Source organism: Triticum aestivum, chromosome 5B (genome assembly GCF_018294505.1).
Source record: "Triticum aestivum cultivar Chinese Spring chromosome 5B, IWGSC CS RefSeq v2.1, whole genome shotgun sequence".
Lineage (NCBI taxonomy): Eukaryota > Viridiplantae > Streptophyta > Magnoliopsida > Poales > Poaceae > Triticum > Triticum aestivum.
Genome location: NC_057807.1, coordinates 554,570,880 through 554,592,865, shown reverse-complemented (window position 1 = coordinate 554,592,865; position 21,986 = coordinate 554,570,880). Strand labels below are relative to the sequence as shown.

General features: G+C 44.4%; 1 protein-coding gene across 1 annotated transcript; it reads right to left on the bottom strand.

The window, feature by feature from the left end:
- Positions 1-2,130: 2,130 nt before the first annotated feature.
- Positions 2,131-3,070, bottom strand: LOC123116903 (uncharacterized). The gene has a single exon (XM_044537774.1). It carries the CDS (start codon positions 2,968-2,970, stop codon positions 2,389-2,391), a length of 582 nt encoding a protein of 193 aa, XP_044393709.1. The 5' UTR covers positions 2,971-3,070; the 3' UTR covers positions 2,131-2,388.
- Between the last annotated feature and the right edge of the window lie 18,916 nt (positions 3,071-21,986).

Here is a 21,986-nt window from a genome sequence, read left to right as displayed (position 1 = left end):
ATCGTCTGGTGCATCTTGATGTTCAGTAGCATCACCGTATTCAGGGGGCACATAGTTGTCATCGTACTCTTCTTCCTCGCCGTCTTCCATCATAACCCCTATTTCTCCGTGCCTCGTCCAAACATTATAGTGTGGCATGAAACCCTTGTAAAGCAGGTGGGTGTGAAGGATTTTCTGGTCAGAGTAAGACTTCGTATTCCCACATATAGGGCATGGACAACACATAAAACCATTCTGCTTGTTTGCCTCAGCCACTTCGAGAAAATCATGCACGCCCTTAATGTACTCGGAGGTGTGTCTGTCACCGTACATCCATTGTAGGTTCATCTGCGTGCATTATATATAATTAAGTGTGTCAAAAATCATTACAGAACATCATGAATAGATAATTAAGTGACCAAATTAATAGAAGTTCATCATCACATAAAAACCAAAGTAGATACATAGTTCTCATCTAACAACATAAATCTCTGCAGAGCATCTAAATTAATTAAACCATACATTGAAACTATGTAAAACATTTCAATGCGAAAACAAATGCGATCATAATCGCAACCAAGGTAACAACTGATCCAACGGCATAATGATACCAAGCCTCGGTATGAATGGCATATTTTCTAATCTTTCTCATCTTCAAGCGCATTGCATCCATCTTGATCTTGTGATCATCGACGACATCCGCAACATGCAACTCCAATATCATCTTCTCCTCCTTAAGTTTTTTTATTTTTTCCTTCAAGAAATTGTTTTCTTCTTCAACTAAATTTAACCTCTCGACAATAGGGTCGGTTGGAATTTCCGGTTCAACAACCTCCTAGATAAATAAAATCTATGTCACGTTGGTCGGCATAATTTTCATAAACAATAAATGAACCAATAGTTATGAAAAGATAATATATACCACATCCGAACCATAGACAGGACGAGGGCCTACGGGGGCGGATACCAAAACCATCGGCGCACTATATAAGATGCAATAATAAAAGTAAGAAAATAATACAAGTATCTATCTAAACAAACAAGTAATAATATTTTTCCTTTCAGAAAGAAGATAAGAACAAGAGGCTCACCACGGTGGTGCCGGCGATGAGATCGGCGCGGGTGATCGACGGCGGTGAAGACGGGGACGGGGCGTGACGGACCGCTAAACCTAGATAAATATTGAGGAAAATGGAGCTTGGCGGTCGAGCTTGGAGAGGAGAAACCTTAAGTAGTGTGGCTCGGGCATTCCATCGAACACCTTGTGTGCATAGGAGGTGAGCTAGAGCACCACCAAGCCCTCTCCCCCTCGGCCAAAAAAAACAGAGCAGTGTGCTCTGCTCTTGCGCGAGGGGCTATATATAGGCACCACTATTGGTCCCGGTTGGTGGCATGAACCGGGACTAAAGGTAACCCTTTTGGTCCCGGTTCATGTTCATGCCACCAACCGGGACCAATAGTGATGGGCCAGGAGCCAGGACCATTGGTCCCGGTTCGTCCCACCAACCGGGACCAAAAGGTCCGGACGAACCGGGACCAATGGCCCACGTGGCCCGGCCGGCCCCCTGGGCTCACGAACCGGGGCAAATAGCTCCATTGGTCCCGGTTCTGGATTGAACCGGGACTAATGGGCTAAACTGGCCTGGACGAAAGCCCCGTTTTCTACTAGTGGTGGCTGAGGGCAGGGTGTCCGCCATGACTCTCTCATTGTTTTTTGTGTCCTCTTTTGGTACCTTGGCTGCCTCGGCGAGGATTTTTTATTATTATTTTGCGAATTTAAAATTTGTATTACTCAAACCTCATCATGATTACAATCAGAGCTAGCAAGCTCCACTGCTTTAGGAGGACCAAAACCTAACCAAGTAATAGCTCTACCTTTCACCCTTGCAAAAATAGCCAAACAATTCCTAACTTTATTTTAGGACCTAGGAATATAATTAATACTAGTCTCACAAAGACTCATCAAATGCTTTATCGGCGAAGAAGTTGTTAAGGTCTCCAGAGAACTTAAATACCTCCTCCCAACGTAAATCTCTGTATGTGATGTGCCTGTGTCCGTCGCCATTGAGCGATTCTTCTTGTCCTTTTTGGAGTGTGTATTTTTTTTTTCCCCAATCACATCACTCGGTATATATATTTAGTTGCATACAATGGCAACAAAGAAGGGAAGTGTTCATTTCCCTTGTAGAGGACGTACACCCAACAAGAAAAGGAAGAAGAAAAAATAGTGGATATAAGGTGGAACAAGAATGCGGTGTGGATCAAACACGACACACAAGCTTCCCATTTCCTCCTCTACATCGGTTTCCCTCCGAGGAAAACGAAGGAAGCCTACCCGAGCAAGAATCAAGAAAGCCGTAGACGAAGCCAGGGCGTCGCATGCATGCAGGAGCCGCCGGCCTGTGCCGATCATCTGTTCTCGTCGCCGAGCGACGAGGGGCTCCTCCAGAAGCCGGCGCCGTAGAACCTCGACCACACCTCGTTCTCCATTTCCCCCGCCTCCTCCTCCGGCGGCTGACCCGCGGGCCAGACCACCGCCGCGTCGCCGGGACCGGCCACGGTGCCGTCGTCGACGAGCAGCTCGTACATGTCCACCGGCTGCCCCGCCGAGGCCGAGCGGCGGCGCCGGCGCGCCCGGACCGCGCGCCGGCAGAGCGCGGCTGGCGCGCGGACCGTGGCGAGCACGACGACCTCCACCATGACGCACGGGAAGCAGCAGCATACGGCGGCGCACCCGGCCGCCGTGCCGCCGGCCACCTCGCCGCAGCGGGGCTGCCTGCCGCTGCGGCTGACATGCTCGCTGTCGCAGCGCTGGTGGCCGTGCGCATGCGGTTGCGGGTGGCTGTGCGAGCGGCGCGGCTGGAAGGCCGCGGACCGCCTGAGCGGGGGCTTGGGAGCGTCCTGCGCCCTCGCCGCGGCGACGGCCACGGAGGTGGCGGGGGCGGAGGCCTCGGAGCGGTGGCGGGGCTTGCTAGAGCGGATGGTGGCCATGCCTTGGCTTGCCTGGGCGAGTCGTTCGCGCGCGGGTGGCCTTAGAGCAGGCGCGGCGGCCACCACGTGGAACGCCCGCCGAAGAAAGTAGTACGTGCGCTCGGCGGGAGGGGAAGCTTAAGGCGTGGGTGGATGACGAGGGTCGCGCTTAAATGGTTGCTGCGGGTCGGGCGGCCATCGCGGCGGCGAAACCGGCCGGCCTCTCTCTCTCTCCATTATTGGATTATTGGGGCGGGGCAGACAGGAAGGCGGAAACGGAAAGACGCCACGGAGCGGAGCAGAGCAGAGCAGCAGACATGCGTGCGTGCATGCATGCGCGCGCACGTTTCGTGGGAGGAGCCGGCCAGCCAAACTTCGTGTGCGAATCTCTACCGTTGCGACTTGCGAGGCCGGCAGCAACGTGGCGCGGAGGGAATGTTGGGCAGCGACACTGTTTGCTTGCTATGCTCTGCGTCGGTACTACCACGACGGAACGGATCCAAATCTTTCGGTTGCACGATCGAACCTCCGTGTCGCATGCGGTGTCGTCTCGTCTCGCGCATCCTCGTGCGCTTTGCGTCCGATTCTCGTGTGGTTTTCCCTTGGATGTATTTTCCGGGACCGGTTTTAGAGCATGTTCAACAGCTGGCCTATTTTAGGGCATCAAAAGTTGATGTGTCTGCAAGGAGAGCCTGTTGCCCACCTGCTTTTCAATCTGGTGGTAGACACTTTTGCTAGAATGATAGATGAAAGTGCTCGGGCTGGCTTGGTTAGAGGGTTGTGCCCGGAATTAGTTAGAGGAGGAGTGATGTGTCTGTAGTATGCAGATGATACACTTCTTTTCCTGAAAAATGATAGTAGAGTTGCCCTTAATCTCAAATGGGTTTTAACTTGCTTTGAGCAAATTTCTTGAATGAGAATTAACTATGATAAGAGTGCTCTGATCCCCATAAATATGGAGAGTGGGGATTTGGGGGTGTTTTTGGATATCTTCCAGTGTGTTACTGGATGCTTCCCAATTAAATATTTGGGAATTCCTTTGCACTTTGATAAGTTGAGTAGGGAAGACTTACAAGCTTTGATTGACAAAATTCTTGCTAGGATTGCTGGGTGGAGGGGAAAACTGTTGTCATATTTGGGCAAGATAACACCGATCAGAGCTTGTTTGGCCAGTATTTCCCTGTACCTGTTGTCTTTTTTCAAGTTCCCTAGATGGGCCATTAATCTGATTAACTCACACATGGCAAATTGCCTTTGGAGCGATATCGAAGGAGCTCATAAGATTCATTTGGCCAACTGGCCTTCTATATGTATGAGAAAAGAATATGGGGGCTTGGGGGTTCTAAACCTCCAGGATATGAATGTGTGTCTAATAGGGTAGTGGGTTAAAAGGTATTTGGCTGGGGAAGGCTCGCTGTGGAGGAAGGTAGTGGATAGTAAATACAATACTAGGAACCCCAATATCCTTTGCTGCCAAGATACCCATCCCTCCCAGTTCTGGAAAAGCTTTATGTGGGCTTTGCAGGCTGTGAAGTTGGGGTATAAATGGAAGGTGGGAAATGGGAATAAAGTGAGGTTTTGGGAGGATATCTGGCATGGGAATGCCCCTTTAGCTACGCAGTTCTCGGACTTGTATTATCTTGTCCAGGAAAAGAACAGAACGGTGGCTGAACTGTGGGATGGTAACGAACTTAAGTGTACTTTTAGAAGAACCTTTTCTGATGAATTAATGGTCCAATGGCTGGACTTGGTTAATATTGTGAGATTGACTCCTTTCAGTGGGGAGGAGGATTCCCTGATTTGGCAATATGAGTCTAAGGGGATTTATTCCTCTAAATCCCTGTATGCTATTGCCAATTTCAGGGGTGTACAACCTATCTTCTTGCCTGCTGTTTGGAGTGTTAGAATCCCTCCGAAAGTACAAGGTTTTTTGTGGCTTTTTTCTCAGAACAAAGTTATGACTTGTGATAATTTGAGAAAAAGAGGGATGGTTAAACCTTTGGAATGTGTGCATTGCAAAGAGATTGAATCGGTTTACCACCTCTTTTTTGAATGTATAGTTGCCAGAAAATTTTGGAGCGACATTGAAAACTTGTTCAGTGTACGAATAGTGGACTTTGAGTCGCTTGCAAATTGTGGCTGTGCAAGAAAAAACATATGCTTCTTAATGTAGTTACCTCTGCTATCCTGTGGGGAATGTGGAACTTTAGAAATGCTACTGTATTTAATAGGATCTCTTGGATGTCAATGAAGCAGGTGATGGGGATGGTGTACAGGTATCTGAGGGATTGGACAAAACCATTTCCAGAACTGCAATCGGGCGCGGTAAGGGCCTTTCAGGATTGGCCGTGGGCGAGTCTGAAAGCACCGTTTGCCTTGGAGCAGGACTGAACAACTGCAAGAGCTGGCTAGGACATCTGTCATGGAGGGAGGCGACTGGGAGCGCCACGGATGGAGGACGTATGACGCTGGCCTACCAGATGAAACACCCTGAAGAGGCGGACTCCATCCAGGTGGTCTTCTCGGGCCTGTGACTGGTCTAATGCCTTGTAAGGAAGTGGCAGTCTGCTCCAAGTGGGGTTGTAAGCTGAAAAACGAGTTTAGTTTCTTTTTTATTTTTGGTGGAGAAGACAGTAGACGCTCTCCCCCCTCTTCTTTGTTGTAAGTTGAACGTTGGATGGTCTGGTTTCTTCCAATGGAATGGAACCGGGGGGATGAGCCCCTTTTCTTCAAAAAAAAAGTTGATGGAGTAAAATATTTGGGAATGGCTAGTGGTAAGTTGACTGAAATTTTAATTTAGGCCAGTCGATTTCGTTTCAGCCGTTGGATGGAAAATATGTGGTTTAGATTGCTTCTTCAACTTCCAGACCACCTTCCTCATCTTCTTCCCCCAACCGCCAAACGTACCACCGGCCGAACCGCCGGCCACCACCGCCTGCGTCCGGAGGCGATCCCACGCAGCCTCGCCTTCCGGCCCTCCCCTCAACCTCCTCCCACCACCATGTTGCCGCCGCCCCAGCCATCCCTCTAGCCCCAACGATGCCCAGTTATTTTTTGGCGATACTGCACCACCCCCACACCCCTAAGATAGATAATGGGTGTCCAGTAAGATAGATAGTGGGGTCGCCGTTGAGCTCCTTCCTTCCCTCCGGCGACCTTCTTCCTGTTGGGGAACGTAGCAGAAATTCAAAATTTTCTACGCATCACCAAGATCAATCTATGGAGAGACTAGCAACGAGAGAGAGAGGGAGTGCATCTTCATACCCTTGAAGATCGCTAAGTGGAAGCGTTACAAGAACACGGACGTTGGAGTCGTTCACGAAGCGATTCAGATCGCGGCCGAATCTGATCTAAGCACCGAACAACGGTGCCTCCGCGTTCAACACACGTACAGCCTGGGGACGTCTCCTCCTTCTTGATCCAGCAAGGGGAGAGGAGAAGTTGAGGGAGAACTCCGACAGCATGATGGCATGGTGGTGATGGAGCTCGTGGTTCTCCGGCAGGGCTTCGCCAAGCACTACGGAGGAGGAGGAGGTGTTGGAGGAGGGAGAGGGCTGCGCGAGGGGAAGGGTGCGGCTGCACTCTCTCTCCCTCACTATATATAGGGGCAGGGAGGAAGGGGAGGCGCCCTAGGGTTCCCTAGGGGAGGGGCGGCGGCCACAGGGGAAACCCTAGATGGGTTTGGGCGCCCCCACCCCCTACGAAACTTGCCCCCAAGCTGGGAGGGGCGGTTGCCCTAGGGGTGGCGCCCCCACCTCTCCTGGTTACGTGAGATGGGGTGGGAGGGGCGCTCAGCCCCTTAGTGGGCTGATGTGCCCTCTCCCCTTGGCCCATAAGGCCCCCCAACGCTTGCCGTGGCCTCCGAAACCCCTTTGGACATGCTGGTCATCACCTGGTACCCCCGGAACAATTCCGGACTCCAATACCCTTCGTCCAATATACCGATATTCACCTCCGGACCATTCCGGAGCTCCTTGTCATGTCCGGGATCTCATCCGGGACTCCGAACAACCTTCGGTAACCACATACTATTTCCCATAACAACTCTAGCATCACCGAACCTTAAGTGTGTAAACCCTACGGGTTCGGGAACCATGCAGACATGACCGAGACGTTCTCCGGTCAATAACCAACAGCGGGATCTGGATACCCATGTTGGCTCCCACATGTTCCATGATGATCTCATCGGATGAACCACGATGTCAAGGATTCAAGCAATCCCGTATGTAATTCCCTTTGTCAATCGGTATGTTACTTGCCCGAGATTCGATCGTCGGTATCCCAATACCTCGTTCAATCTCGTTACCAGCAAGTCACTTTACTCGTTCCGTAATGCATGATCCCATGACTAACTACTTAGTCACATTGAGCTCATTATGATGATGCATTACCGAGTGGGCGCAGAGATACCTCTCCGTCATACGGAGTGACAAATCCCAGTCTCGATTCGTGCCAACCCAACAGACACTTTCGGAGATACCTGTAGTGCACCTTTAAAGCCACCCAGTTATGTTGTGACGTTTGGTACACCCAAAGTACTCCTACGGTATCAGGGAGTTACACAATCTCATGGTCTAAGGAAATGATACTTGAGATTAGAAAAGCTTTAGCAAACGAACTACACGATCTTGTGCTATGCTTAGGATTGGGTCTTGTCCATCACATCATTCTCCTAATGATGTGATCCGTTATCAATGACATCCAATGTCCATGGTCAGGAAACCATGACCATCTGTTGATCAACGAGCTAGTCAACTAGAGGCTCACTAGGGACATGTTGTGGTCTATGTATTCACACATGTATTACGGTTTCCAGTTAATACAATTATAGCATGAACAATAGACAATTATCGTGAACAAGGAAATATAATAATAACCATTTTATTATTGCCTCTAGGGCATATTTCTAACAATCTCCCACTTGCACTAGAGTCAATAATCTAGTTCACATCACTATGCGATTGTAATGAATCAACACCCATGGGGTTTGATCATATCTTGCTTGTGAGAGAGGTTATTAGTCAACGGATCTGAACCTTTCAGATCCGTGTGTGCTTTTTCAATCTCTATGTCATGTCCTAGATGCAGCTACCACACTCTATTTGGAGCTATTCCAAATAACCGTTCTACTATACGAATCCGATTTACTACTCAGAATAATCCGGATTAGTGTCAAAGTTTGCATCGGCGTAACCCTTTACGACGAACTCTTTTACCACCTCCATAATCGAGAAAGTTCGTTAGTCCACTAGTTACTAAGGATAACCTTGACCGTTGTCCTGTGATCCATTCTTGGATCACACTTGTACCCCTTGACTGACTCATGGCAATGCACACTTCAGGTGCGGTACACAGCATAGCATACTGTAGAGCCTACGTCTAAAGCATAGGGGACGACCTTCGTCCTTTCTCTCTTTTCTGCCGTGGTCAGGTCTTGAGTCATTCTCAATAATCATACCTTATAACACAACCAAGAACTCCTTCTTTGCCGATCTATTTTGAACTCCTTCAAAATCTTGTCACGGTATGTATTTATTTGAAAGTGATATTAAGCGTTTTTTATCTATCTTTATAGATCTTAATGCTCAATGTTCAAGTAGCTTAATCCAGGTTTTCCATTGAAAAACACTTTTCAAATAACCCTATATGCTGTCTAGAAATTCTACATCATTTCTGATCAACAATATGTCAATAACATATACTCATGAGAAATTCTATAGTGCTCCCACTCACTTCTTTGGAAATACAAGTTTCTCATAAACTTTGTATAAACCCAAAATCTTTGATTATCTCATCAAAGCGTATATTCCAACTCCGAGATACTTACTCCAGTCCTTAGAAGGATTGTTGGAGCTTTGCATACTTGTTAGCATCTTTTAGGATTGACAAAACCTTTTGGTTGTATCACATACAACCTTTCCTCAAGAATATCATCGAGGAAACAATATTTTGACATCCTATCTACAAGATTTCATAAATCATGCAGTAACTGCTAATATAATTCCAACAGACTCTTTAGCATCGCTACGAGTGAGAAAGTCTCATCGCAGTCAACTCCTTGAACTTGTCGGAAAACATCTTAACGACAAGTCGAGCTTTCTTAATGGTGACACTTACCATCATTGTCCGTCTTCCTTTTAAAATCCATTTGTACCCAACAGCCTTATGACCATTAAGTAGTTCTGCCAAAGTCTACACTTTGTTTTCATACATGGATCCTCTCTCGGATTTTATGGCCTCGAGCCATTCATCGGAATCCGGGCCCACCATCGCTTCTCCATAGCTCGTAGGTTCATTGTTGTCTAGCAACATGACCTCCAAGAAAGGATTACCGTACCACTCTGAAGCAGTACACGTCCTTGTCGTCCTACGAGGTTTGGTAGTGACTTGATCCGAAGTTTCATGATCACTATCATCAGCTTCCACTTCAATTGGTGTAGGTGCCATAGGAACAACTTCATGTGCCCTGCTACACACTGGTTGAAGTGATGGTTCAATAACCTCATCAAGTCTCCACTATCCTCCCACTCAATTCTTTCGAGAGAAACTTTCCCTCGAGAAAGGACCCGTTTTAGAAACAATCACTTTTGCTTCCGGATCTGAAATAGGAGGTATACCCAACTGTTTTGGGTGACCTATGAAGATGCATTTATCCATTTTGGGTTCGAGCTTATCAGGATGAAACTTTTTTCACATAAGCGTTGCAGCCCCAAACTTTTAAGAAACAACAGCTTAGGTTTGTCTAAACCATAGTTCACACGGTGTCATCTCAACGGAATTATGTGGTGCCCTATTAAAGTGAATGTGGTTGTCTCTAATGCCTAATCCATAAACGATAATGGTAATTTGATAAGAGACATCATGGTATGCTCCATTACCAATAGGGTGCATCTATGATGTTCGGACACACCATCACACTATGGTGTTCCAGGCGGTATTAGTTGTGAAACAATTTCCACAATGTCTTAATTGTGTACCAAACTCGCAACTTAGATATTCATCTCTATTATCATATCATAGACATTTTATCTTCTTGTCACGACGATCTTCACCTTCACTCTGAAATTACTTGAACCTTTCAATAATTCAGACTCGTGTTTCATCAAGTAAATATACTTAGCATCTACTCAAATCATATGTGAAGTAAGAACATAACGATATCCACTGCGTGCCTCAGCACTCATTGGACAGCACACATCAAAATGTATTACTTCCAACAAGTTGCTTTCTTGTTCCATCTTACTGAAAAACGAGGCTTTCAGTCATCTTGCCCATGTGGTATGATTGGCATGTCTCAAGTGATTCAAAATCAAGTGAGTCCAAACGATCCATCTGTATGGAGCTTCTTCATGCATTTTATACCAATATGACTCAAATGGCAGTGCCACAAGCAGGTGGTACTATCATTACTATCTTATATCTTTTGGCATGAACATGTGTATCACTACGATCGAGATTCAATAAACCATTCATTTTAGGTGCAAGACCATTGAAGGTATTATTCAAATAAACAGAGTAACCATTATTCTCCTTAAATGAATAACCGTATTGCGATAGACATAATCCAATCATGTCTATGCTCAACGCAAACACTAAATAACAATTATTTAGGTTTAACACCGATATCGATGGTAGAGGGAGCATGCGATGTTTGATCACATCAACCTTGGAAATACTTCCAACACATATCGTCACCTCGCCTTTAGATAGTCTCCGTTTATTCCGTAGCTTTTATTTCGAGTTACCAACACTTAGCAACCGAACCACTATCTAATACCCTAGTGCTACTAGGAGTACTAATAAAGTACGCATTAATATAATGTATATCCAATATACTTCTATCGACCTTGCCAGCCTTCTCATCAACCAAGTATCTAGGGTAGTCCTGCTTCAGTGACCGTTCCCCTCATTACAGAAGCACTTAGTCTCGGGCTTGGTTTCAACCTTGACCTTGCCCTTCTTGAAACTAGTGGTTTCACTAACCATCAACAATTGATGCTCCTTCTTGATTTCTACTTTCGCGGCATCAAACATCGTGAATATTTCAAGGATCATCATATCTATCCCTGATATGTTATAGTTCATCACGAAGGTCTAATAGCTTGGTGGCAGTGACTATGGAGAACCATCACTATCTCATCTGGAAGATTAACTCCCACTCGATTTAAGTGATTGTAGTACCCGGACAATCTGAGCACATGCTCAATGATTGAGCTTTTCTCCCTTAGTTTGTAGGCTAAGAAACTCGTCGGAGGTCTCATACCTCTTGATGTGGGCACGAGCCTGAAATCCCAATTTCAGCCCTTTGAACATCTCTTATGTTCCGCGACGTTTCAAAATCGTCTTCAGCGCTGATACGTCTCCAACGTATCTATAATTTTTGATTGCTCCAAGCTACTTTATCTATTGTTTTGGACTATATTGGGCTTTGTTTTCCACTTTTATATTATTTTTGGGACTAACCTATTAACCGGAGGCCCAGCCCAGAATTGCTGTTTTTTTGCCTATTTCAGTGTTTCGAAGAAACGTAATATCAAACGGAGTCCAAATAGAATGAAACCTTCGGGAACGTGATCTTCTCACCGAACGTGATCCAGGAGACTTGGACCCTACTCCAAGAAGTTTTCGAGAAGGTCACGAGGGTGGAGGGCACGCCCCTCCCCCCTGGGCGCGCGCCCCCCTACCCCGTAGGCCCCTCGGAGCTCCACCGACGTACTCCTTCCTCCTATATATACCTACGTATCCCCGTATGACCGGAGGGAGCCAAAAAACCTAATTCCACCACCGCAACTTCCTGTATCCACGAGATCCCATCTTAGGGCTTGTTCTGGAGCTCTGCCGGAGGGAGCATCCACCACGGAGGGCTTCTACATCATCACCATGGCCCCTCCGATGAAGTGTGAGTAGTTTACTTCAGACCTTCGGGTCCATAGTTAGTAGCTAGATGGCTTCTTCTCTCTTTTTGGATCTCAATACAATGTTCTCCCCCTCTCTCGTGGAGATCTATTCGATGTAATCTTCTTTTTGCGATGTGTTTGTTGGGACCGATGAATTGTGGGTTTATGATCCAGTTTATCTATGAATAATATTTGAATCTTCTCTGAATTCTTTTATGTATGATTGAGTTATCTTTGCAAGTCTCTTCGAATTATCCGTTAGGTTTGGCCGACTAGATTGGTAGTTCTTGCAATGGGAGAAGTGCATGGCTTTGGGTTCAATCTTGCGGTGTCCTTACTCAGTGACAGAAAGAGTTGCAAGGCACGTATTGTATTGTTGCCATCGAGGATAACAAGATGGGGTATTTATCATATTGCATGAATTTATTCCTCTACATCATGTCATCTTGCTTAAGGCGTTACTCTGTTTTTAACTTAATACTCTAGATGCATGCTGGATAGCGGTTGATGAGTGGAGTAATAGTAGTAGATGCAAAATCGTTTCGATCTACTTGTCACGGACGTGATGCCTATATATATGATCATACCTAGATAACCTCATAACTATGCTCAATTCTATCAATTGCTCAACAGTAATTTGTTCACTCACCGTAGAATACTTATGCTCTTGAGAGAAGCCACTAGTGAAACCTATGGCCCCCGGGTCTATTCTCATCATATCAATCTCCATCACTTTATTTACTTGTTTTGCTTTTACCTTTTTACTTTGCATCTTTATACCAAAAATACCAAAAATATTATCTCTATCAGATCTCACTCTAGTAAGTGACCGTGAAGGGATTGACAACCCCTAAGCGTTGGTTGTGAGTTGCTATCGTTTTGTGCAGGTACGAGGGACTTGCGCGTGACCTCCTACTGGATTGATACCTTGATTCTCAAAAACTGAGGGAAATACTTACGCTACTGTGCTGCATCACCCCCCTCCTCTTCGGGGAAAACCAACACAAGCTCGAGAGGTAGCAAGAAGGATTTCTGGCGCCGTTGCCGGGGAGGCTTACGCAAAAGTCAACATACCAAGTACCCATCACAATCCCTATCTCTCGCATTACATTATTTGCCATTCGCCTCTCGTTTTCCTCTCCCCACTTCACCCTTGCCGTTTTATTCGCCCTCTCTTTCCCTTTGCCTTTTGTTTGCTCGTGTGTCAGTTTGCTTGTTTGTCGCGATGGTCTTACCTAATTTTGGTGATCTTCACCTTAAAAGGCTAGAAGATATCGAAAACAATGTCAGGAAGTTTATGTCTTGCAATTTGAACATAATAATTTCTTTAGAAACGAGCCTAAGGAACAAAAGAGTTTTATGAGTTATATGAATAAAGAGCTCGATGATATGTCCAAAGAATTTGATGGTGTAAAAGCCCAAATTGCTCATCTTGAAAAGATGACCGCTGAAATTTCGGATATGCAAGCTACCTTAGTTAATAAGATGGCCGCTAAACCGAATAGCTATGAAAATCAAGATGAAGATCTAAAAGGTATTGATGTGTCCCCTATTAAATCCTTGTTTTGCAATATGAATCTTGATGAATCTGATTATGATCTTCCTTTACCTAGAAGGCGTTCTAAGAATTCTAAGTTTTTAGATCTTGATGATGAAATTGATAAAAGTGGGATTGAAAGAAATAAAAATCTAGATATTGCTAAACCCACTATTTTGGATCTCAAGGAATTTTATTATGAAAATTGCTCTTTAATTGATTTTATTTCCTTGTTGCAATCTGTGTTAAATTCTCCTCATGCTTATAGTCAAAATAAGGCCTTTACCGAACACATTGTTAATGCCTTAATGCAATCTTATGAAGAAAAGCTTGAGTTGAAAGTTTATATCCCTAGGAAACTCCATGATGAGTGGGAACCTACCATTAAAATTAGAATTAAAGATTATGAGTTTCATGCTTTGTGTGATTTGGGTGCTAGTGTTTCTACTATTCCCAAAGCTTTGTGTGATTTGCTAGATTTCCGTGACTTTGATGATTGCTCTCTAAACTTGCATCTTGCGGATTCCACTATTAAAAAACCTATGGGAAGAATTAATGATGTTCTATTTGTTGCAAATAGGAATTATGTGCCCGTAGATTTTATCGTTCTTGATATAGTTTGCAATCCTTCATGTCCTATTATTCTTGGTAGACCTTTCCTTAGAACGATTGGTGCAATTATTGATATGAAGGAAGGGAATATTAAATTCCAATTTGCCTTAAAGAAGGGCATGGAACACTTTCCTAGAAAGAAAATAAAATTACCATATGAATCTATCATGAGAGCCACTTACGGATTGCCTACCAAAGATGGCAATACCTAGATCTATCTTTGCTTTTATGCCTAGCTAGGGGCGTTAAACGATAGTGCTTTTGGGAGGCAACCCAATTTTATTTTGTGTTTTTTGTTTTTGGTTCTGCTTAGGAATAAATAATCCATCTAGATTCTGTTTAGATGTGGTTTTATCTTTTAATTAGTGTTTGTGCCAAGTTAAACCTATAAGATCTTCTTGGAAGATAGTTATTTGATCTTGCTGTAATTTCAGAATCTTTGCGCTCAGTGCCCGAATTGTTAAAAATCAGCAGAATGAGATAAAATAGTGATTCCAATTTCTGCTGATCAGTAAACAAAATGTCCAGGTCGTATAATTTTGGTAGAAATTTTGGGTTCCAGAAGTTTGCGTTAGTTACAGATTACTACAGACTGTTCTGTTTTTGACAGATTCTGTTTTGCGTGTGTTGTTTGCTTATTTTGATGAATCTATGGCTATTAAAATAGTTTATGATCCATAGAGAAGTTGGAATACAGTAGGTTTAACACCAATATAAATAAAGAATGAGTTCATTACAGTACCTTGAAGTAGTCTTTTGTTTTCTTTCTCTAACGGAGCTCACGAGATTTCTATTGAGTTTTGTGTTGTGAAGTTTTCAAGTTTTGGGTGAATTCTTTTGATGGATTATGGAACAAGGAGTGGCAAGAGCCTAAGCTTGGGGATGCCCATGGCACCCCCAAGATAATCCACGGACACCAAAAATTCAAAGCTTGGGGATGCCCCGGAAGGCATCCCCTCTTTCGTCCACTTCCATCGGTAATTTACTTGGAGCTATATTTTTATTCACCACATGATATGTGTTTTGCTTGGAGCGTCTTGTATTATTTGTGTCTTTGCTTAGTCTACCACAATCATCCTTGCTGTACACACCTTTTGAGAGAGCCATTCATGAATTGAAATTTGTTAGAATACTCTATGTGCTTCACTTATATCTTTTGAGCTTGATAGTTTTGCTCATAGTGCTTCACTTATATCTTTTGAGCGTGATAATTTTTTGGTCTAGTGCTTCACTTATATTATTTTGAGAGTCATTAATAGCATGATAATTTGCTTAATGTTAATATACTTAGTGTTCGAGATATGTGAAACTTTCTTTTGAGTGAATTGAATACTAAGATAAATCTAATGCTTACTAATTGTTTTAAGATATGGAGGTAATAATATCAAAGTCGTGCTAGTTGAGTAGTTGTGAATTTGAGAAATACTTGTGTTGAAGTTTGTGAGTCCCGTAGCATGCATGTATGGGTAAAGTTGTGTAACAAATTTGAAGCATGAAGTGTACCTGGCTTGTGCATCCTTATGAGTGGCGGTCGGGGATGAGCGATGGTCTTTTCCTACCAATCTATCCCCCTAGGAGCATTTTGCGTAGTACTTGATTTTTGATGGCTTATAGATTTTTGCAATAAGTATATGAGTTCTTTTGACTAACGTTGAGTCCATGGATCATACGCACTTCTACCTTTCCGCATTTGCTAGCCTCTTCGGTACCGTGCATTGCTCTTTCTCACATTGAGAGTTGGAGCAAACTTTGCCGGTGCATCCAAACCCCGTGATATGATACGCTCTTTCACACATAAACCTCCTTATATCTTCCTCAAAACAGCTACATACCTACCTATTATGGCATTTCCATAGCCATTCCGAGATATATTGCCATGCAACTTCCATCATCATTATCATGACATACTTTACTTTTGTCATATTGCCATTGCATGATCATGTAGTTGGCATCGTATTTGTGGCAAAGCCACCATGCAATATTTTTCATACATGTCACTCTTGATTCATTGCACCATCCCGGTACACCGTCGGAGGCATTCATATAGAGTCATATCTTTGTTCTAAATATCGAGTTGTAATATCAAGTTGTAAAAAAAATAAAAGTGTGATGATCATCATTATTAGAGCATTGCCCTAGTGAGGAAAAGGATGATGGAGACTATGATTCCCCCACAAGTCGGGATGAGACTCCAGACTTTACAAAAAAAGAGGCCAAAGAAGCCCAAATAAATACATATAAAAAAAGAGAAAAAAAAGAGGCCAAAGAAGCCCACCAAAAAAATATAACAAAAAAATGAGAGAAAAAGAGAGAAGGGGCAATGTTACTATCCTTTTACCACACTTGTGCTTCAAAGTAGCACCTAGTTCTTCATGTAGTGAGTCTCATATATTTGTGCTTCAAAGTAGCACCATGTTTTTCATATAGCGAGTCTCATAAATTGTCTTGCTTATACTAGTGGGGAATTTTTCATTATAGAACTTGGCTTGTATATTCCAATGATGGGCTTCCTCAAAGTGCCCTAGGTCTTCGTGAGCAAGCAAGTTGGATGCACACCCACTTAGTTTTCTTTTGTTGAGCATTCATAGCTCTAGTGCATCCGTAGCATGGCAATCCCTACTCCTCATGTTGACATCAATTGCTGGGCATCTCCATAGCCCGTTGATTATCCTCGTCAATATGAGACTTTCTCCTTTTTTGTCTTCTCACACAATCCCCATCATCATATTCTATTCCACCCATAGTGCTATATCCATGGCTCGCGCTCATGTATTGCGTGAAGGTTGAAAGAGTTTGAGATTATTTGAGTATGAAACAATTGCTTGGCTTGTCATCGGGGGTATAGAAGTTGGGAACATCTTTGTGTGACGAAAATGAAGCATAGCCTAACCATATGATTTTGTAGGGATGAACTTTCTTTGGCCATGTTATTTTGAGATGACATAATTGCTTGATTAGTATGCTTGAAGTATTATTATTTTTATGTCAATATGAACTTTTATCTTGAATCTTTCGGATCTGAATATTCATGCCATGATTAAGAAGATTTACATTGAAATTATGCCAAAGTATCACTCCGCATCAAAAAATCTTCTTTTTATCATTTACCTACTCGAGGACGAGTAGGAATTAAGCTTGGGGATGCCTGATACGTCTCCAACGTATCTATAATTTTTGATTGCTCCATGCTACTTTATCTACTGTTTTGGACTATATTGGGATTTATTTTCCACTTTTATATTATTTTTGGGACTAACCTATTAACCGGAGGCCCAGCCCAGAATTGCTGTTTTTTTGCCTATTTCAGTGTTTCGAAGAAACGGAATATCAAACAGAGTCCAAACGGAATGAAACCTTCGGGAACGTGATCTTCTCACCGAACGTGATCCAGGAGACTTGGACCCTACTCCAAGAAGTTTCCGAGAAGGTCACGAGGGTGGAGGGCGCGCCCCTCCCCCCTGGGCGCGCCCCCTACCTCGTGGGCCGCTCGGAGCTCCACCGACGTACTCCTTCCTCCTATATATACCTACGTATCCTCGTATGACCGGAGGGAGCCAAAAAACCTAATTCCACCGCCGCAACTTCCTGTATCCACGAGATCCCATCTTGGGGCCTGTTCCGGAGCTCCGCCAGAGGGAGCATCCACCACGGAAGGCTTCTACATCATCACCATGCCCCCTCCGATGAAGTGTGAGTAGTTTACTTCAGACCTTCGGGTCCATAGTTAGTAGCTAGATGGCTTATTCTCTCTTTTTGGATCTCAATACAATGTTCTCCCCCTCTCTCGTGGAGACCTATTCGATGTAATCTTCTTTTTGCGGTGTGTTTGTTGGGACCGATGAATTGTGGGTTTATGATCCAGTTTATCTATGAATAATATTTCAATCTTCTCTGAATTCTTTTATGTATGATTGAGTTATCTTTGCAAGTCTCTTCGAATTATCCGTTTGGTTTGGCTGACTAGATTGGTAGTTCTTGCAATGGGAGAAGTGCATGGCTTTGGGTTCAATCTTGCGGTGTCCTTACTCAGTGACAGAAAGAGTTGCAAGGCACGTATTGTATTGTTGCCATAGAGGATAACAAGATGGGGTATTTATCATATTGCATGAATTTATTCCTCTACATCATGTTATCTTGCTTAAGGCGTTACTCTGTTTTTAACTTAATACTCTAGATGCATGCTGGATAGCGGTCGATGAGTGGAGTAATAGTAGTAGATGCAGAATCGTTTCGATCTACTTGTCACGGACGTGATGCCTATATACATGATCATACCTAGATAACCTCATAACTATGCTCAATTCTATCAATTGCTCAACAGTAATTTGTTCACCCACCGTAGAATACTTATGCTCTTGAGAGAAGCCACTAGTGAAACCTATGGCCCTCGGGTCTATTCTCATCATATCAATCTCCATCACTTTATTTACTTGTTTTGCTTTTACCTTTTTACTTTGCATCTTTATACCAAAAATACCAAAAATATTATCTCTATCAGATCTCACTCTCGTAAGTGAACGTGAAGGGATTGACAACCCCTAAGCGTTGGTTGCGAGTTGCTATCGTTTTGTGCACGTACGAGGGACTTGCGCGTGACCTCCTACTGGATTGATACCTTGGTTCTCAAAAACTAAGGCAAATACTTACGCTACTGTGCTGCATCACCCCCCTCCTCTTTGGGGAAAACCAACGCAAGCTCGAGACGTAGCAAGCGCCACAATTCTAAACCGTTTAACATTAGTGAACTATCACGTAGTCATCAAAACGTGTATGTAAGATGTTCGCAACATCCACAGACGACGTTTGAGGTTTACCACACCGAGCGGTGCATTAAGGACATAAGCCTTCTACGCAGCAATGAGGACAATCCTCAGATTACGGACCCAGTCCACACAATTGCTACTATCAACTTTCAACTAAATTTTCTCTAGGAACACATCTAAAGCAGTAGAACTAAAACGCGAGCTACGACATAATTTGCAAAGCCCTTTTGACTATGTTCATGATAATTAAGTTCATCTAATGAACTCCCACTCAGATAGACATCCCTCTAGTCATCTAAGTGATACATGATCCGAGTCAACTAGGTCGTGTCCGATCATCACGTGAGACGGACTAGTCATCATCGGTGAACATCTTCATGTTGATCGTATATACTATACGACTCATGTTCGACCTTTCGATCTCTTGTGTTCCGAGGCCATGTCTGTACATGCTAGGCTCGTCAAGTCAACCTAAGTGTTTCGCGTGTGTAAATTTGGCTTACACCCATTGTATGTGAACGTTAGAATCTATCACACCCGATCATCATGTGGTGCTTCGAAGCAACAATCTTTCGCAATGGTGTACAGTTAGGGGGAACACTTTCTTGAAATTATCATGAGGGATCATCTTATTTACTACCGTCGTTCTAAGCAAATAAGATGCATAAACATGATAAACATCACATGCAATCGAATAGTGACATGATATGGCCAATATCATTTTGCTCCTTTTGATCTCCATCTTCGGGGCTCCATGATCATCATCGTCACCGGCATGACACCATGATCTCCATCATCGTGTCTCCATGAAGTTGTCTCGCCAACTATTACTTCTACTACTATGGCTAACGGTTTAGCAATGAAGTAAAGTAATTACATGGCATTATTCAGTGACACGCAGGTCATACAATAAATAAAGACAACTCCTATGGCTCCTGCCAGTTGTCATACTCATCGACATGCAAGTTGTGATTCCTATTACAAGAATATGATCAATCTCATACATCACATATATTTCATTCATCACATCCTTCTTGGCCATATCACATCACACGACATATGCTGCAAAAACAAGTTAGACGTCCTCTAATTTGTTGTTGCAAGTTTTTACGTGGCTGCTATAGGTTTCTAGCAAGAACGTTTCTTACCTACGCCAAAACCACAACGTGATATGCCAATTGCTATTTACCCTTCATAAGGACCCTTTTCATCGAATCCGATTCGACTAAAGTGGGAGAGACTGGCACCCGCTAGCCACCTTATGCAACAAGTGCATGTCAGTAGGTGGAACCTGTCTCACGTAGGTGTACGTGTAAGGTCGGTCCGGGCCGCTTCATCCCACAATACCGTCGAAACAAGATAGGACTAGTAACGGTAAGCAAATTGAACAAACCAACTCCCACAACTACTTGTGTTCTACTCGTGCATAGAATCTACGCAATAGACCTAGCTCATGATGCCACTGTTGGGGAACGTAGCAGAAATTCAAAATTTTCTACGCATCACCAAGATCAATCTATGGAGAGACTATCAACAAGAGAGAGAGGGAGTGCATCTTCATACCCTTGAAGATCGCTAAGCGGAAGCGTTACAAGAATGCGGTCGGTGGAGTCGTTCACGAAGCGATTCAGATCGCGGTTGAATCCGATCTAAGCACCGAACAACGGTGCCTCCGTGTTCAACACACGTACAGCCTGGGGACCTCTCCTCCTTCTTGATCCAGCAAGGGGAGAGGAGAAGTTGAGGGAGAACTCCGACAACACGACGGCATGGTGGTGATGGAGCTCGTGGTTCTCCGGCAGGGCTTCGCCAAGCACTACGGAGGAGGAGGAGGTGTTGGAGGAGGGAAAGAGCTACGCCAGGGGAAGGGTGCGGCTGCCCTCTCTCTCCCTCACTATATATAGGGGGCAGGGAGGAGGGGGAGGCGCCCTAGGGGAGGGGCGGCGGCCAAAGGGGAAACCCTAGATGGGTTTGGGCGCCCCCACCCCCTAGGAAACTTGCCCCCAAGCCGGGAGGGGCGACTGCCCTAGGGGTGGCGCCCCCACCTCTCCTGGTTACGTGAGATAGGGTGGGACGGGCGTTGAGCCCCTTAGTGGGCTGATGTGCCCTCTCCCCTTGGCCCATAAGGCCCCCCAACGCTTGCCGGGAACATCGAAACCCCTTTCAGACATGCTAGTCATCACCTGGTACCCCCGGAACAATTCCGGACTCCAATACCCTTCGTCCAATATACCGATATTCACCTCCGGACCATTTCGGAGCTCCTCGTCATATCCGGGATCTCATCCGGGACTCCGAACAACCTTCGGTAACCACATACTATTTCCCATAACAACTCTAGCATCACCGAACCTTAAGTGTGTAGACCCTACGGGTTTGGGAACCATGCAGACATGACCGAGACGTTCTACGGTCAATAACCAACAGCGGGATCTGGATACCCATGTTGGCTCCCACATGTTTCACGATGATCTCATCGGATGAACCACGATGTCAAGGATTCAAGCAATCCCGTATGCAATTCCCTTTGTCAATCGGTATGTTACTTGTCCGAGATTCGATTGTCGGTATCCCAATACCTCATTCAATCTCGTTACCAGCAAGTCACTTTATTCATTCCGTAATGCATGATCCCGTGACTAACTACTTAGTCACATTGAGCTCATTATGATGATGCATTACCGAGTGGGCCCAGAGATACCTCTCCATCATACGGAGTGACAAATCCCAGTCTCAATTCATGCCAACCCAACAGACACTTTCGGAGATACCTGTAGTGCACCTTTATAGCCACCCAGTTACATTGTGACGTTTGGTACACCCAAAGTACTCCTACGGTATCAGGGAGTTACACAATCTCATGGTCTAAGGAAATGATACTTGAGATTAGAAAAGCTTTAGCAAACGAACTACACGATCTTGTGCTATGCTTAGGATTGGGTCTTGTCCATCACATCATTCTCCTAATGAGGTGATCCCGTTATCAATGACATCCAATGTCCATGTTCAGGAAACCATGACCATCTGTTGATCAACGAGCTAGTCAACTAGAGGCTCACTAGGGACATGTTGTGGTCCATGTATTCACACATGTATTACGATTGCCAGTTAATACAATTATAGCATGAACAATAGACAATTATCGTGAACAAGGAAATATAATAATAACCATTTTATTATTTCCTCTAGGGCATATTTCCAACACTTCCTTCACTCTAGCCTATCCTT

Excerpts from the sequence above, each read along its gene's own strand:
- LOC123116903 (XM_044537774.1), bottom strand. The coding sequence starts at position 2,970 with ATGGCCACCATCCGCTCTAGCAAGCCCCGCCACCGCTCCGAGGCCTCC.